Source organism: Cherax quadricarinatus, chromosome 49 (genome assembly GCF_038502225.1).
Source record: "Cherax quadricarinatus isolate ZL_2023a chromosome 49, ASM3850222v1, whole genome shotgun sequence".
NCBI lineage: Eukaryota > Metazoa > Arthropoda > Malacostraca > Decapoda > Parastacidae > Cherax > Cherax quadricarinatus.
Window position 1 is genome coordinate 25,000,944 of NC_091340.1, and position 18,671 is coordinate 25,019,614.

Here is an 18,671-nt window from a genome sequence, read left to right on the forward strand (position 1 = left end):
CATTACAGTGGGTGGCATCCTGGGGGCAAAACTGACCTAATTTGCGGAAAATGCTCAACATAACAAGTGACTTTCTATATAGCAGTATATCATTGATGTCAGCTATGGTCTGTATATATTGTTATAACTAGTTAGGCAAACGTAGCTATTTATGAGCTAGTGAGAGACGGCAACGTCTGGCAACACTGGTTACTAATATATCTGTAGAAGAACAGACTCGTGTCAGTGTTTCCCCGTCTGTAAGGGAGGGTGGGTGCTGCTAGTTCTCTCTCTCCTGCAGTTGCTGTAAGTCTGCCAGCATCCATGGAACATCCGGCTGTCACCAACTTCAGAAACTACATCAGGATTAAAACTGTACAGCCCAATCCTGACCATGGTTAGCAAATTAAGATTATTCAATCAATCAGTTTGAATACACGGGGTCACTAGCTAAGTTAGAATTATTTATTTTATTTATTTATTTTATGTCTTTGCAAACAGTACATTGAGATTTTGGATTTACAATAGCGATTGATACAATGTTATGGTCCTTGAAGGTGAGATCCTCCGACATGATCACTCCCAGGTCTTTGACTTTGGTTTTTCGCTCTATTTTGTGGCCGGAATTTGTTTTATACTCTGATGAAGTTTTAATTTCCTCATGTTTACCATATCGGAGTAATTGAAATTTCTCATCGTTGAACTTCATATTGTTTTCTGCAGCCCACTGAGTGTACTCACCTATTTGTACTCTCACCTATTTGTGGTTGCAGGGGTCGAGTCATAGCTCCTGGCCCCGCCTCTTCACTGATTGCTACTAGGTCCTCTCTCTCCCTGCTCCATGAGCTTTATCATACCTCGCCTTAAAACTATGTATGGTTCCCGCCTCCACTACTTCACTTTCTAGGCTATTCCACGGCTTGACTACTCTATGACTGAAGAAATACTTCCTAAGATCCCTTTGATTCATCTGAGTCTTCAACTTCCAATTGTGACCTCTTGTGTCTATGTCCCATCTCTGGAACATCCTGTCTTTGTCCACCTTGTCTATTCCGCGCAGTATTTTGTATGTCGTTATCATGTCTCCCCTGACCCTCCTGGCCTCCAGTGTCGTCAGGCCAATTTCCCTCAACCTTTCTTCGTAGGACAATCCCCGTAGCTCTGGGACTAGTCTTGTTGCAAACCTTTGCACTTTCTCTAATTTCTTGACGTGCTTGACTAGTGTGTAAGTAAGTAAGGAAGTAAGTTTATTCAGGTATACACAAATACAGTTACATAGAATTATCATACATAGCAGCATATGTGTAGAGAACCTAGGATAACCCAAAAAAGTCAGACAGAGTGACTTATTTCCATTGGGGTCCTTTTACCTTATTATTATAGTATAAAGGTTATAATATTTTCTTATTATTCTACAATGAAGATAACATCTTATTATCATACTAAAAAGACTATCTGCTACACCAAGGTCATTAAGACTATCTACAATACGAGGGTCATTACAAGGAATAAGGTAAAATTTACACGTATGTTAGCTAAAAAATAGAAAATAATTCCCCTCCCTTTCTGTAGCTTCATTCATCAGACACCTTTTGACACTCTTCTTGAACTGGTTCATGCTATGACTGGCTTTGACATGTGCGGGTAGTCTGTTCCATTCCTTTATTGCTGTACAATAAAAGGTGTTTGAAGCCTGGCCACTGACTGTGGGTACTACAAAGTTGTGCTCTCTCCCCCTAGTACTATGATTGCTTTGGTTCCCAACCTTGACAAAATTGACAGCAAGATATTCTGGACATTGTTTGTGAGCAATTTTATAAACATGATTTAGCTTCAGTTGTTTTACTCTGTCTTCAACATTCAGCATATCCAACTGCTGTAATTCATCCTGGCCTACATGTTCTCTTGGTCCCAGCCCCAGGATGAATCTTACGATTTTGTTCTGGGTGATTTGCAGTCTATCTTTCAGTTTTTTTGTCAAGGCAGAGTACCAAGAAGAGCAAGCGTAATCCATATGGCATTGTATAAGGGCTAGACATAGGGTCCTGCGAGCCTCAGTAGGTAGACACTGCTTGTCTATACAGGAACTTCAGTCTGGCATTCGCTTTCTTTACTACACTGTTCCCTATCAATTCTCCTGACATGCATGGGTCAAAGGGGATTCCCAAATATTTTACTGATGAAACCAAAGTGATGGGCTCCCCATTACATTGAACATTAAAATTATTTACCCTTCTCAGTTTATGTTTCGTGCCAAAGAGAATGGCTTCAGTTTTCCCTAGGTGTAATGATAGTTTGTTGTCTACTAACCATTTGCTGCAGGACTCCAGTTCCAGTGTTAAAACATTAGCAATATCTTGTGGGTCTTTACCTGACACTAACAGAGCACTGTCATCTGCATACAGTAGGAGTTTGCACTTGACACTGATAGGCATATCATTGACATAACATAAGAATAATAAGGGAACCAGAATACTACCTTGGGGAACTCCACATGTTATCGGCAGGGGTTCTGATTCTGTTTTGTTGATTTTGACTATTTGTCTCCTGTTGCTAAGGTAGGATTTAAACCAGTCTACAGAACCTATACCGATAGCTTGAAGTTTATTACATAATATATTGTGGTTGACAGTATCGAAGGCCTTTTGCAGGTCTAAGGTTACCATGCCTATGAGGTTCCCCTTTGACATTTCAGTTCTCAGGTAATCCATCAGATTAATAAGGGAGGTGTCGGTTGAGTAGGATCTTCTAAAGCCCGATTGATAGCTATGGATAATGTTGTTGTCATTAAGGTACTTAACTACTTGAGAATACACCGCCCTCTCTAGAATTTTAGATATTATACTGAGTATACTAACAGGCCTATAGTTGCTTACATCAGACCTACTATTTTTCTTGAAGATAGGAGTAACTCTGGCCTCCTTGAACCCCTCCGGTACTGTATTAGTGGTGATTGATAGATTTATTATGTGAGCAATAGGGATTGACAGTTCAGAAGCACCATCTTTTAGGAACTTAGACGGGATGTTATCAGGGCCTGTGCTCTTAGTTGGGTTTAACCTGCTTAGTTCTTTTTGAATAAAGTCATGAGATACACTTACTAGTTGACAACTGTTTGGGGTTACCCCTTTATTGGTATAGTATATTTGAAACTTATCAGAGTCTGTGTTAAAGGTATTTGATGCAGCTGGTAGTTTACTTACTAGTGTTGATGCAACAGATGTGTAGTATGAATTAAAGCAATTTGCCACCTTAGATGTTTCGTGGCATACCTCATTATCGATAGTGAGTACTATGTTAGACCTATCTACTGGCTTATGGCTATACCCCAACTGTTTTAGTTGTTGCCAGAGCTTTCTGGGGTTATGCTTATACTCTTCAATTTTTGAGCAGTAGTGCTTTGCCTTTGCTCCTTTTATAAGTCTCTGTACTCTGTTCCTCACCCTTTGGAATTCATTTAGTGCTGCAATATCCTGTCTGTTTGCTTTAAATCTTTTTAGCAGCTGGTCTCTGAATTTCATATTATCTAATATCTCAGTATTCATCCAGGGTTCAGTTCTTCGTTTAATCCTAACCTCTTTAACTGGTGCAATATTATCAAGGATGGTAGTGAACATTGTTTTGAATTTTTCCCAGGCATCGTTTACGTCCGTGCAACTTGTTATCTCTGTCCAGTCACAATTGTGTAGCCTATTTACCAGTGTTTCTTTACTGTAGTTTCTAGTTGACCTCATTTTTATTGTCCTGTGTAGGCCTATCTTATCCCTAGTTATTTTCCTGGTGCAGTAAATGATGAAATGATCACTAAGACCTGTGGTAATGACGCCTGACTGACTAATGTTCTCAGAGCGGTTACAAAGTATGTGGACAATTAGGGTGGCTGAGAACTGTGTGATCCGGGTTGGAGTATTAATTAGTTGAGTGTAACTATTTAATCCTAGAATTTGCTTGTACCTTTTGCATAGCCCGTTATTTTGCTGCTGAAAACAGATATTGAAGTCGCCCAGTATTATTGTCTCGCAATTGTTTTCAACTCCGGACAAGACTCTGAAAAAGTCTTCTAAGAACTGGTCCTGGGTAGGAGGGCGGTAACTAGTTCCTACTAAGATGGGTTTGGTCTTAGGAAGCAGCACTTCAAACCATAGAATCTCCAGTTTATTGTTATTTAAATCAGGTCTTGGGTTGTAAGCTAAGTCATTTCTAATGTAGGCACATACTCCACCACCCTTTCTGTTCCTATCTAAGCGTTTTATATTGTAACCTTCTATTTTGACCTCGTCGTCAGTCACCGTATCATCCAACCAAGATTTAGAGATGGTTATAACTGCCGCCCTAATTTTGTTAGCTAGAATCCTAATCTCTGCCAATTTAGGAAGAAGTGATCTTGCATTGACATGAATAAAGTGAAGGCCTGTTTTCATAAAACAATCATAATCATCAATATATGGCAATGGGTCATTTGTATTAAAATTTGGTAAATCAATGTCATCACTGCTAAAGGGTAACTGTGCCAAAGTGCATTTGTTACACACGAAATGAATTCTGGCACCGTTGCTATAATTGTACATACATCCATCATGCACCCACCCCTTACACATTTTACATAAGGTGCCTTTTCTGTTTTTCATGCGTACTTTAGTACAGTGTATGCACCTGTTTGGTAGTGTTTGAGATAATAATGGCTGTATTGTCTCACATTGACCTATGTATGCATTACATATGGAGTTAAGGTTATCATTCCTAGCTACTAGACCGTCATTATTGCCGTCATTTATCTGTCTGTTTTGCCTCTGCACAATAGTTTGAGGTCCTGGATTAATTTGGATATCACCACTTAAGAGCGCTACAATAAGAGCTGTGTGCCACTGTTTTTGTTTAGGTATGCGGTGTTGCCATACCTTGCGGCGATAGTGACATTTACTTTTCTGGTAGGATGGCAACTGTTGGGCTTTTACTGTCCAGGGCGCTGTTACTCCATTCATCTTTTCCAGCCCCCATGACTGATTTCTTTCTTCATGGAATTGAAGAAGAAATATAAATATAATTATGGCAGCCTGTACCCCCCTAATGCCTGCCATTTTCACTCTTCGCTCTTTTACTCATATACAATAATATTTATTTCTCTTTTCCAGTCCCTAGTACACTTAGTATCTGCTTTAGCAATCACCACTGAATTACTAGTAAAATTTCCTCTTCAAAACCCTCTTCACTGCTCACTTTTCCCTGGTTTTATCCTTCCAAATCCTCCTCAGTTCCATTTATCGGGGGTTGTGTGGTGTTGTTGACTGCCTGACCTGTTTTGCTGACTCAGCCATTTTTAAAACACTGAGGGGAGTAACGCCACCTACAACCTGACTTTCCTTGAGTTTATAGATATATTTGGCATTTTCTGCTATGATTCTCTCACTGTACACTGGTCAGCTGAATATAAGTCAGCTACTAAAACATTAACCTTGACTGTTTAACTATTCACTTCTTTCTCACGACTGGCACTGAGGGATATCCGACCTATAACCTTGGAGTTTTGTACTGTTGATTTGACGATGTCTCCTGTGTTTCCCTCTCGTTAGCACTGGTACAGGTGATATGATGGTGGTACAGATATGATGCTACTGTCAAGACTTAAGAAATCGTAATGACACGATTGCAAATAAACCATAGTGGCTAGCGCGACGGGCTGGAGTTTTGAGACTCTATGACCGCGGGTTCAATCCCGGCCGGGGGTATGGTTTATGCTACTGTCAACAGATGAACGTCAGTAAAGATGAGAATTTCACTTCGCTAGTTGTACGTCTGGCAGTAGCGGCTGTTTGGATGCCGGTCAGCCATGTTTAAAGGCTCAATTCTTTCCCTCGTTTGGCACTGAAGAAAAAAGTCCTACAGACCTGTCATTTCCTTGGAGATTTAGTTGATCAGGTTTTCTGCCATGTTGTCTTCCCGTTAAACACTGGTGCAGTTGATATGGAGGTCAGTTATTTCTTATCTGTATTTTTTGTACCTCTGTATGTGTGCTCAAATTTTTAAATAAATAAATAAATAAATAAATTGTAGTGGAAAACGTCTCATGTCTGGTTCACGTCTGGCAGCAGGTCTGGTACTTGAATGCCGGTCCCTCTTTTGTCATATTTAGTCCATTTCGTTGTCGTCACCGTCAGTTTTTATGTCACTATAGGTTCCTTGCATGTTGTTGCAGCAGTACTTGCCAACTTGGCCATCACTGGAGTTCGGATAGGCCCAGTAGGAGCAGCCTTGTTGCTGCTTGCTGCGGCTGCAGCAAGTACACTCAGTGTGTGTGTGTTTGTGTGTGTGTGTGTGTACTCACCTATTTGTGCTCACCTATTTGTGGTTGCAGGGGTCGAGTCATAGCTCCTGGCCCCGCCTCGTCACTGGTCGCCACTAGGTCACTCTCCCTGAACCATGAGCTTTATCGTACCTCTGCTTAAAGCTATGTATTGATCCTGCCTCCACTACATCGCTTCCCAAACTATTCCACTTACTGACTACTCTGTGGCTGAAGAAATACTTCCTAACATCCCTGTGATTCATCTGTGTCTTCAGCTTCCAACTGTGTCCCCTTGTTGTGTCCAGTCTCTGGAACATCCTGTCTTTGTCCACCTTGTCAATTCTTCTCAGTATTTTGTACGTCGTTATAATTGTGGAAAATACTGTATATATTTTCCAGAAATTCAGTATTTATATGTATATAGATGGCCATACTGTATTTAATAACATTTATGTCATAGAAAATGGGAAACTGAGCCTGGGGAGAAGGGACAGTCGCCATTTTAGTTTTGAATTTTGTATAAACGTTGGTGTAATGGGAAGAATTTTTCGTCCTCTAGAGGTTAAAATTGTGTTGACACCTCTCAAATAGGAGGCGAAATTGGTGGATGTGCATTCCTGCATAACTTGAGATATCAGACGACTGGACAAGACAGCTCCAGGAACCTCAGATAAGCTCTCTAGATTTGTGTGTAATTCTGGCCAGCATTATTTTCATAGATTTAGTTTGAGTGAGGTTTTCTGAGTATGATACACATTAATCTCCAGTCAAATTGGTGAGTGATATTAAGATATATTTTCCTTTTGTTATGTAATTGTGTATATATATAACCATTTATTATTTTTAATATACAGTCCACAAATTTATATATTTACCAGTATTCCTGGTGTATGTATATTTCATTTAATTAATAGGTCCAGAGCAACTTGTGGTTATGACAGTGGTAGGTATCGAAGGGGGACATTTTTGCGACCTAGGTGTCCCAAATTCCTACTTGTCTATGTAACATTGATAAATAATAATTATCTTTGTTATCATTTACTGTTATGTACATAATTAGTTACATTCAGATAAATGCAATTTTCCACATTTAATTTGCCCGTTGTTTCTCCGTGATGTGGCAAACAGTTACCATAAATTTTGGCTTGCTCAGGAGGTACCTCTTCTATAAATTTATTAATTAACTGCTCAGCAATTATATCATTATAGGCAGTTAACAATTCTGGTGTCTTACTCAGTTTGCGGAGCTGAGCCTTTAACTGTCCATATGCCATTCTGTAATTAGTGGGCAATTCTGGATGGTTCAGTCTCCACGGAAGTCGTACCCAGTATTGTCCAGATTCAAATTTTACATCTCTTAGGTATTGATCCTGAGTAAAAGAATCGTCTGGACTTTCTTCATTTACATTTATTCCAATGCTGTCTAATTCCCACAATTTATGCACTGGCTCAACACCATCCTCTATGGAAGAATTATACTGGGGTACAACTTCATGAGTAAGACACAACAGTTATGGTATTTGTAGTTTCCTCTAGTCAAGAAGACAGGGAACCATGCACCAACAGGGAATACAGTCACAGAAACCCAAGGCAAACGGAAACCAAGCCTGTGCACATACTATGCACTTGGTATCTGCTGGCATGGGAAATCTGGAAAAACAGATGGGACATGCAACTATGACCACCCTAGAAAATGTCATGCCCATATGACAACAGGAAAATGCAAACTCCCTTCCTGTAAGCTTTTTCACCCTGAAATGTGTACCTCTTCAGTACAGGAAAGACTGTGCTATAACTTAAATTGCCAGGCATACCATCTAAAGGGGACAAAAAGATACAAAACATCCAGGCCATGGGAAAACCTGGGTAGCCACAGCCACTCAAGAGGGAGAGGTTTTTTAGTGCCAGGAAGGAAAAAAAACTGGCAGGAAATGGCAGAAATCGTACACCAAATCCAGTCATTCCTGGAGTGGAACCACAGTCGATGGCCTCCACTCCAAACCAACAGATACAGATACTAATGCCGGAAAAAAAATCCCCCCCCAGTACCAACAATACCACCAGTCCGATAACATTCTTCTTTGCAAATATACAGGGTCTAAAGCCAGCAACAAACAACAAAATACCTTTCATCCGTGGACTGCTTGCAGAGGCAAAGGCAATGTTCGCGGCTTTCACTGAGACCCACATAAAGGATCACTTGGACAACGAAATATGGATCCCAGGTTACAACCTATACAGATGTGACAGAGTGAACAGGCAAAAGGGGGGGGTTGGCCTGTACATTGCAGAGTCACTTGTTTGCACAGAACTGCTTAATGCCTCAAATGACATAGTGGAAGTTTTAGCAGTAAAGGTCGAGAACCAAAACCTAGTCATTGTGGTAGTCTACAAGCCTCCGGATGCAACATCCCAGCAATTCCAGGAACAGCTGTTAAAAATTGACCACTGTCTGGAAAATCTTCCAGCTCCTGCACCCAACATCTTGCTCCTGGGGGATTTCAACTTAAGGCACCTAAAATGGAGGAATATAGCAAATAATATTGTTGCAGTAATAACACCAGGAGGCAGCTCTGATGAAAACTCACACTCACACGAGCTTTTAAATCTCTGCACAAAATTCAATTTAAACCAGCAAATAATAGAGCCTACTAGACTGGAGAATACACTAGACCTCATCTTCACTAACAATGATGATCTGATAAGAAATGTCACCATATCAAAAACAATATACTCAGATCACAACATAATTGAGGTTCAGACATGTATGCGTGGAGCCCCAGACCGACAAAATGAGACTAGTCACGAGGGAGCATTCACCAAATTCAACTTCAATAACAAAAACATAAAGTGGGACCAAGTAAACCAAGTCCTAACCGATATAAGCTGGGAAGATATACTAAGCAACACAGACCCAAACTTATGCCTAGAACAGATTAACTCGGTGGCACTCGATGTATGCACAAGGCTTATTCCTCTAAGAAAAAGGAGGAGTAGATGTAAAATAGAAAGAGACAGGCGCTCCCTTTACAGGCGACGGAAAAGAATAACAGAGCGGCTAAAAGAGGTCAATATATCTGAAATGCGCAGGGAGACACTGGTCAGAGAAATAGCAAGCATCGAACTTAAGCTAAAAGAATCCTTTAGGAGTCAGGAATCGCGGGAAGAACTAAAAGCCATAAATGAAATCGAAAGAAACCCAAAGTATTTCTTCTCCTATGCCAAATCAAAATCGAGAACAACGTCCAGTATTGGGCCCCTACTTAAACAAGATGGGTCCTACACAGATGACAACAAGGAAATGAGTGAGCTACTCAAGTCCCAATATGACTCAGTTTTTAGCAAGCCGCTAACCAGACTGAGAGTCGAAGATCAAAATGAATTTTTTATGAGAGAGCCACAAAATTTGATTAACACAAGCCTATCCGATGTTATCCTGACGCCAAATGACTTCGAACAGGCGATAAATGACATGCCCATGCACTCTGCCCCAGGGCCAGACTCATGGAACTCTGTGTTCATCAAGAACTGCAAGAAGCCCCTATCACGAGCCTTTTCCATCCTATGGAGAGGGAGCATGGACACGGGGGTCGTCCCTCAGTTACTAAAAACAACAGACATAGCCCCACTCCACAAAGGGGGCAGTAAAGCAACAGCAAAGAACTACAGACCAATAGCACTAACATCCCATATCATAAAAATCTTTGAAAGGGTCCTAAGAAGCAAGATCACCACCCATCTAGAAACCCATCAGTTACACAACCCAGGGCAACATGGGTTTAGAACAGGTCGCTCCTGTCTGTCTCAACTACTGGATCACTACGACAAGGTCCTAAATGCACTAGAAGACAAAAAGAATGCAGATGTAATATATACAGACTTTGCAAAAGCCTTCGACAAGTGTGACCATGGCGTAATAGCGCACAAAATGCGCGCTAAAGGAATAACAGGAAAAGTCGGTCGATGGATCTATAATTTCCTCACTAACAGAACACAGAGAGTAGTCGTCAACAGAGTAAAGTCCGAGGCAGCTACGGTGAAAAGCTCTGTTCCACAAGGCACAGTACTAGCTCCCATCTTGTTCCTCATCCTCATATCCGACATAGACAAGGATGTCAGCCACAGCACCGTGTCTTCCTTTGCAGATGACACCCGAATCTGCATGACAGTGTCTTCCATTGCAGACACTGCAAGGCTCCAGGCGGACATCAACCAAATCTTTCAGTGGGCTGTAGAAAACAATATGAAGTTCAACGATGAGAAATTTCAATTACTCAGATATGGTAAACATGAGGAAATTAAATCTTCATCAGAGTACAAAACAAATTCTGGCCACAAAATAGAGCGAAACACCAACGTCAAAGACCTGGGAGTGATTATGTCGGAGGATCTCACCTTCAAGGACCATAACATTGTATCAATCGCATCTGCTAGAAAAATGACAGGATGGATAATGAGAACCTTCAAAACTAGGGAGGCCAAGCCCATGATGACACTCTTCAGGTCACTTGTTCTATCTAGGCTGGAATATTGCTGCACTCTAACAGCACCTTTCAAGGCAGGTGAAATTGCCGACCTAGAAAATGTACAGAGAACTTTCACGGCGCGCATAACGGAGATAAAACACCTCAATTACTGGGAGCGCTTGAGGTTTCTAAACCTGTATTCCCTGGAACGCAGGAGGGAGAGATACATGATTATATACACCTGGAAAATCCTAGAGGGACTAGTACCGAACTTGCACACGAAAATCACTCACTACGAAAGCAAAAGACTTGGCAGACGATGCACCATCCCCCCAATGAAAAGCAGGGGTGTCACTAGCACGTTAAGAGACCATACAATAAGTGTCAGGGGCCCGAGACTGTTCAACTGCCTCCCAGCACACATAAGGGGGATTACCAACAGACCCCTGGCAGTCTTCAAGCTGGCACTGGACAATCACCTAAAGTCAGTTCCTGATCAGCCGGGCTGTGGCTCGTACGTTGGTTTGCGTGCAGCCAGCAGCAACAGCCTGGTTGATCAGGCGCTGATCCACCAGGAGGCCTGGTCACAGACCGGGCCGCGGGGGCGTTGACCCCCGAAACTCTCTCCAGGTAAGAATTATTATTACGAGGAATCCTACCATACATTTCATGACCTCCAGCAGTCTTCAAAAGGGTGACACCACATTTCTTTACCATACCCTTTACAAAGGAGGCATAATAGTCACTACCTATCAAAATATTTATTGGGCCTACAGAATCATCACTTACACCAGAAGGTGCTAAATTTACATTATGTGAGAGTCTTTCTGTAGCTTTACTAAGCCCTGCTGTAGATATTTTCTCTGGAAGTCTATCTACAATTACTGCATTAACATGTTTTTTCTCATTGCCCAGCCTGACAGTTACATAAACAGTGTCATACAATTGAGCCCTTTTATCCGAGAGAAAACCAGATAATTTTAAAGTTGTGGGATCTCCCATCTGTAGTTTCATACCATCAAGACATTTACGTTCTCTGAAAGTACGCTGGGATCCCTGGTCCAATAATGCAGTTACATTTTTTGATTTATGCCTTTCATCATCAATTTTTACCTGTAACACAGGTAAGGCTACTTCAGCAAAACGATCATTATTAACATTAGCAGCAATTTTTACATTAGCTACTGTTGTGTCAGGATTGTCAACATTATCATTATTATCAACATTATCATATAGACCTTTACACATGACTATATGGTGTCTTCCTTTGTGGCATTGATAACAGTTGTTTAATTTGGCATGACAATCCTTTACATTGTGATTACCTAAACACCTGATGCATCTGTCAAGTTCCTCCAATCTTTCAACTTTATCATTCCATGAATTGTATGCATTGCAATTCTTAGAAAAATGAGTACCCTGACAGAAAAGACAATCTCTCCTTTCTTTGACTGGTTTCTTATTAACTGTGCTACTCTTAGGAGGGTACTTATTCTTCTTACCTTGTGGAGAATCATTATTTCTGATTCTTGCTACTTGATATGCACCTATGTAACTCTTTTTAGGAAATGAATTTTGATTATTAACATTGGGATAATTTTTCCCTTGGTGAAACTTGGCAGATACATCAAAGTTATTATGTGTTGCATCTTTAAAATGAGTTAGTTGGCTGGTCTGCAACTGCACAATTAACTCCTGTAGACCTAGTCTTATTTCCTCCAGACCAAAATAACCCTTGTGATATTTGTTTGAGAGCCATTAAAGTGTTTTACAGCTTAATTTATTCTGTACTATGGCACTCAATAACCAGTCTGGAGTTTACCTGGAGTTTACCTGGAGAGAGTTTCGGGGGTCAATGCCCCCGCGGCCCGGTCTGTGACCAGGCCTCCTGGTGGATCAGCGCCTGATCAACCAGGCTGTTGCTGCTGGCTGCACGCAAACCAACGTACGAGCCACAGCCCGGCTGATCAGGAACTGACTTTAGGTGCTTGTCCAGTGCCAGCTTGAAGACTGCCAGGGGTCTGTTGGTAATCCCCCTTATGTGTGCTGGGAGGCAGTTGAACAGTCACGGGCCCCTGACACTTATTATATGGTCTCTTAACGTGCTAGTGACACCCCTGCTTTTCATTGGGGGGATGGTGCATCGTCTGCCAAGTCTTTTGCTTTCGTAGTGAGTGATTTTCGTGTGCAAGTTCGGTACTAGTCCCTCTAGGATTTTCCAGGTGTATATAGTCATGTATCTCTCCCTCCTGCTTTCCAGGGAATACAGGTTTAGAAACCTCAAGCGCTCCCAGTAATTGAGGTGTTTTATCTCCGTTATGCGCGCGGTGAAAGTTCTCTGTACATTTTCTAGGTCGGCAATTTCACCTGCCTTGAAAGGTGCTGTTAGAGTGCAGCAATATTCCAGCCTAGATAGAACAAGTGACCTGAAGAGTGTCATCATGGGCTTGGCCTCCCTAGTTTTGAAGGTTCTCATTATCCATCCTGTCATTTTTCTAGCAGATGCGATTGATACAATGTTATGGTCCTTGAAGGTGAGATCCTCCGACATAATCACTCCCAGGTCTTTGACGTTGGTGTTTCGCTCTATTTTGTGGCCAGAATTTGTTTTGTACTCTGATGAAGATTTAATTTCCTCATGTTTACCATATCTGAGTAATTGAAATTTCTCATCGTTGAACTTCATATTGTTTTCTGCAGCCCACTGAAAGATTTGGTTGATGTCCGCCTGGAGCCTTGCAGTGTCTGCAATGGAAGACACTGTCATGCAGATTCGGGTGTCATCTGCAAAGGAAGACACGGTGCTGTGGCTGACATCCTTGTCTATGTCGGATATGAGGATGAGGAACAAGATGGGAGCTAGTACTGTGCCTTGTGGAACAGAGCTTTTCACCGTAGCTGCCTCGGACTTTACTCTGTTGACGACTACTCTCTGTGTTCTGTTAGTGAGGAAATTATAGATCCATCGACCGACTTTTCCTGTTATTCCTTTAGCGCGCATTTTGTGCGCTATTACGCCATGGTCACACTTGTCGAAGGCTTTTGCAAAGTCTGTATATATTACATCTGCATTCTTTTTGTCTTCTAGTGCATTTAGGACCTTGTCGTAGTGATCCAGTAGTTGAGACAGACAGGAGCGACCTGTTCTAAACCCATGTTGCCCTGGGTTGTGTAACTGATGGGTTTCTAGATGGGTGGTGATCTTGCTTCTTAGGACCCTTTCAAAGATTTTTATGATATGGGATGTTAGTGCTATTGGTCTGTAGTTCTTTGCTGTTGCTTTACTGCCCCCTTTGTGGAGTGGGGCTATGTCTGTTGTTTTTAGTAACTGAGGGACGACCCCCGTGTCCATGCTCCCTCTCCATAGGATGGAAAAGGCTCGTGATAGGGGCTTCTTGCAGTTCTTGATGAACACAGAGTTCCATGAGTCTGGCCCTGGGGCAGAGTGCATGGGCATGTCATTTATCGCCTGTTCGAAGTCATTTGGCGTCAGGATAACATCGGATAGGCTTGTGTTAATCAAATTTTGTGGCTCTCTCATAAAAAATTCATTTTGATCTTCGACTCTCAGTCTGGTTAGCGGCTTGCTAAAAACTGAGTCATATTGGGACTTGAGTAGCTCACTCATTTCCTTGCTGTCATCTGTGTAGGACCCATCTTGTTTAAGTAGGGGCCCAATACTGGGCGTTGTTCTCGATTTTGATTTGGCATAGGAGAAGAAATACTTTGGGTTTCTTTCGATTTCATTTATAGCTTTTAGTTCTTCCCGCGATTCCTGACTCCTAAAGGATTCTTTTAGCTTAAGTTCGATGCTTGCTATTTCTCTGACCAGTGTCTCCCAGCGCATTTCAGATATATTGACCTCTTTTAGCCGCTCTGTTATTCTTTTCCGTCGCCTGTAAAGGGAGCGCCTGTCTCTTTCTATTTTACATCTACTCCTCCTTTTTCTTAGAGGAATAAGCCTTGTGCATACATCGAGTGCCACCGAGTTAATCTGTTCTAGGCATAAGTTTGGGTCTGTGTTGCTTAGTATATCTTCCCAGCTTATATCGGTTAGGACTTGGTTTACTTGGTCCCACTTTATGTTTTTGTTATTGAAGTTGAATTTGGTGAATGCTCCCTCGTGACTAGTCTCATTTTGTCGGTCTGGGGCTCCTCGCATACATGTCTGAACCTCAATTATGTTGTGATCTGAGTATATTGTTTTTGATATGGTGACATTTCTTATCAGATCATCATTGTTAGTGAATATGAGGTCTAGTGTATTCTCCAGTCTAGTAGGCTCTATTATTTGCTGGTTTAAATTGAATTTTGTGCAGAGATTTAAAAGCTCGTGTGAGTGTGAGTTTTCATCAGAGCTGCCTCCTGGTGTTATTACTGCAACAATATTATTTGCTATATTCCTCCATTTTAGGTGCCTTAAGTTGAAATCCCCCAGGAGCAAGATGTTGGGTGCAGGAGCTGGAAGATTTTCCAGACAGTGGTCAATTTTTAACAGCTGTTCCTGGAATTGCTGGGATGTTGCATCCGGAGGCTTGTAGACTACCACAATGACTAGGTTTTGGTTCTCGACCTTTACTGCTAAAACTTCCACTACGTCATTTGAGGCATTAAGCAGTTCTGTGCAAACAAGTGACTCTGCAATGTACAGGCCAACCCCCCCCCCTTTTGCCTGTTCACTCTGTCACATCTGTATAGGTTGTAACCTGGGATCCATATTTCATTGTCCAAGTGATCCTTTATGTGGGTCTCAGTGAAAGCCGCGAACATTGCCTTTGCCTCTGCAAGCAGTCCACGGATGAAAGGTATTTTGTTGTTTGTTGCTGGCTTTAGACCCTGTATATTTGCAAAGAAGAATGTTATCAGACTGGTGGTATTGTTGGTACTGGGGGGGGATTTTTTTTCCGGCATTAGTATCTGTATCTGTTGGTTTGGAGTGGAGGCCATCGACTGTGGTTCCACTCCAGGAATGACTGGATTTGGTGTACGATTTCTGCCATTTCCTGCCAGTTTTTTTTCCTTCCTGGCACTAAAAAACCTCTCCCTCTTGAGTGGCTGTGGCTACCCAGGTTTTCCCATGGCCTGGATGTTTTGTATCTTTTTGTCCCCTTTAGATGGTATGCCTGGCAATTTAAGTTATAGCACAGTCTTTCCTGTACTGAAGAGGTACACATTTCAGGGTGAAAAAGCTTACAGGAAGGGAGTTTGCATTTTCCTGTTGTCATATGGGCATGGCATTTTCTAGGGTGGTCATAGTTGCACGTCCCATCTGTTTTTCCAGATTTACCATGCCAGCAGATACCAAGTGCATAGTATGTGCACAGGCTTGGTTTCCGCTTGCCTTGGGTTTCTGTGACTGTATTCCCTGTTGGTGCATGTTTCCCTGTCTTACTTCTATCCTCCCTAGCACCAACAATGGAGCTCCCACCAGTTGTTTTTGGTAATTTATCCTCACTATTGCTATTGGAGTCCTCTTGTTTGCTATTTCCTGCGGAATTTCTAGTTTGCAATATTGGTTTTATCTTATCTTTGACTACACTTGTTTCCCTACTATGGCTCCTGTCCCCTATTAGGTCATTTATATGTATTCCTTCCTGCGTATAATTCCCGACTACCTGGACAAAATCTCCAGCTTCACCATTACTGTCTCCCAGGACAGTATCTCCAGCTTCACCATTTCTGTCTCCCAGGACAGCACCTCCAGCTTCACCATTACTGTCTCCCAGGACAGTATCTCCAGCTTCACCATTTCTGTCTCCCAGGACAGCACCTCCAGCTTCACCATTACTGTCTCCCAGGACAGCACCTCCAGCTTTACTATTACTGTCTCCCAGGACATCACCTCCAGCCTTACAGTTTGTGACTACATGGCCAGTATCAAGGGCAGTACCATTCAGCCCAGACTTTTTATGTTCCCATCTGTTGTAGAAAGCTTCCAGGTTTTCTATGAAAGCAGCTTTGATGTTGTCCTTCAGATTATATTTATTACTTAAAGTTTTGAGTGCTCTCCAGTTTAACTCTAAACTGCTGTAAACCTTTGTAAGTGTGATCTGGAGATTTTAAATTAACAATGATATTCACTAGATCCAACCTACTTTGTTCTCTATTACCATAAGTGACCTTCAACAAGTCAACTGCTTCCTTGTAAGAGTCATCTACATTGGGAAAGGCTTGTATGAGTATGTGAGCATCTCCTCTTACCTGTCCTTTGAGGTAAAATAATTTAGTTACACAGGCTAGATCACTCCTATCTTGCACAGCTGCTTTGAAAATTGACCAAAATTCCTCCCAATTTTCTCCAGGATTAAACACAGGCAAACACAATTCTGGGAGTTTTGGCAAAGACATATTATTTGTTGGAGCAGACTGACCAACTGCCTGGTTTACACATTTTAATTTATTCAAGGCCTGACTTTTACAAGAAAGAATCTTTTCCTCTAATTCATAATACTGATTAATCATGAGATCTACTTCAGTCTCATCTACACAGTTTACTAACAAATCTCCTTCATATTTGTTGTAATATAATTTGTATGAATCATATCTATTACCTAAAGCATCTAAATACAATTTTAAATCATCAATATTCACAGTTTCTTGATTCATTAATTCCAAACATTTATTATATGCCTTGGTTACATGACCCTTCCTAGCTTGCAGTGATGCTTTCTTTGCTCGATATTCCATATGTTTGTCTTCTATATTAATTTCCTCATTTTCAGCCATGATGCAATGTATTAAATTCAACCCAATTAATAACACTGATTACAACTCACAACACTGACACAACCTACCTTTGAATAAATCCCAGCTACTTGAGCTCAGCAACTACATGTAAAAAATTATAATATAAATTTTAAATGTACATTAATACAAACAAACCTTTAGCCAGACTTGGCTTATCAAAATTAATATTATACAAATATAAATCCTTGCCAGAATTTGGCATAGCAAAATTAATATTATATACAATATAATTAGCCACACTTGTCTTATCAATTACACATACACTTATACACATTAATATAATCTTTAGCCACACTTGACTTATCCAAGTTAATATTGTAATAATTATAATCCACTACACATTAAGTAAATTATCCAGACTTAACATCCACCTCCTGTCATTTCACATATAATTATTAAGTAATTAACTAATTAATGACTTCACTAATTACCTCCGGTTCAAGAAGGACCAACGGGCAAATTAAATGTAGAAAATTGCATTTATCTGAATGTAACTAATTATGTACATAACAGTAAATGATAACAAAGATTATTATTTATCAATGTTACATAGACAAGTAGGAATTTGGGACACCTAGGTCGCAAAAATGTCCCCCTTCGATACCTACCACTGTCATAACCACAAGTTGCTCTGGACCTATTAATTAAATGAAATATACATACACCAGGAATACTGGTAAATATATAAATTTGTGGACTGTATATTAAAAATAATAAATGGTTATATATATACAATTACATAACAGAAGGAAAATATATCTTAATATCACTCACCAATTTGACTGGAGATTAATGTGTATCATACTCAGAAAACCTCACTCTAACTAAATCTATGAAAATAATGCTGGCCAGAATTACACACAAATCTAGAGAGCTTATCTGAGGTTCCTGGAGCTGTCTTGTCCAGTCGTCTGATATCTCAAGTTATGCAGGAATGCACATCCACCAATTTCGCCTCCTATTTGAGAGGTGTCAACACAATTTTAACCTCTAGAGCACGAAAAATTCTTCCCATTACACCAACGTTTATACAAAATTCAAAACCATAATGGCGACTGTCCCTTCTCCCCAGGCTCAGTTTCCCATTTTCTATGATATAAATGTTATTAAATACAGTATGGCCATCTATATACATATAAATACTGAATTTCTGGAAAATATATACAGTATTTTCCACAATCATGTCCCCCCTATCT

At 40.9% G+C, this 18,671-nt stretch overlaps 1 protein-coding gene across 1 annotated transcript in view; it reads left to right on the forward strand.

Annotated features, from left to right (window-relative positions):
• The first annotated feature begins 222 nt into the window (after window positions 1-222).
• LOC128697092 (aminoacylase-1) overlaps window positions 223-18,671 on the forward strand; it is a 73,286-nt gene continuing 54,837 nt past the window's right edge. Inside the window, exon 1 of the mRNA XM_070095262.1 lies at window positions 223-376. Within this exon, the coding sequence (XP_069951363.1) occupies window positions 304-376 (73 nt within the window). The 5' untranslated portion in view covers window positions 223-303. The remainder of the gene's footprint in view (window positions 377-18,671) is intronic.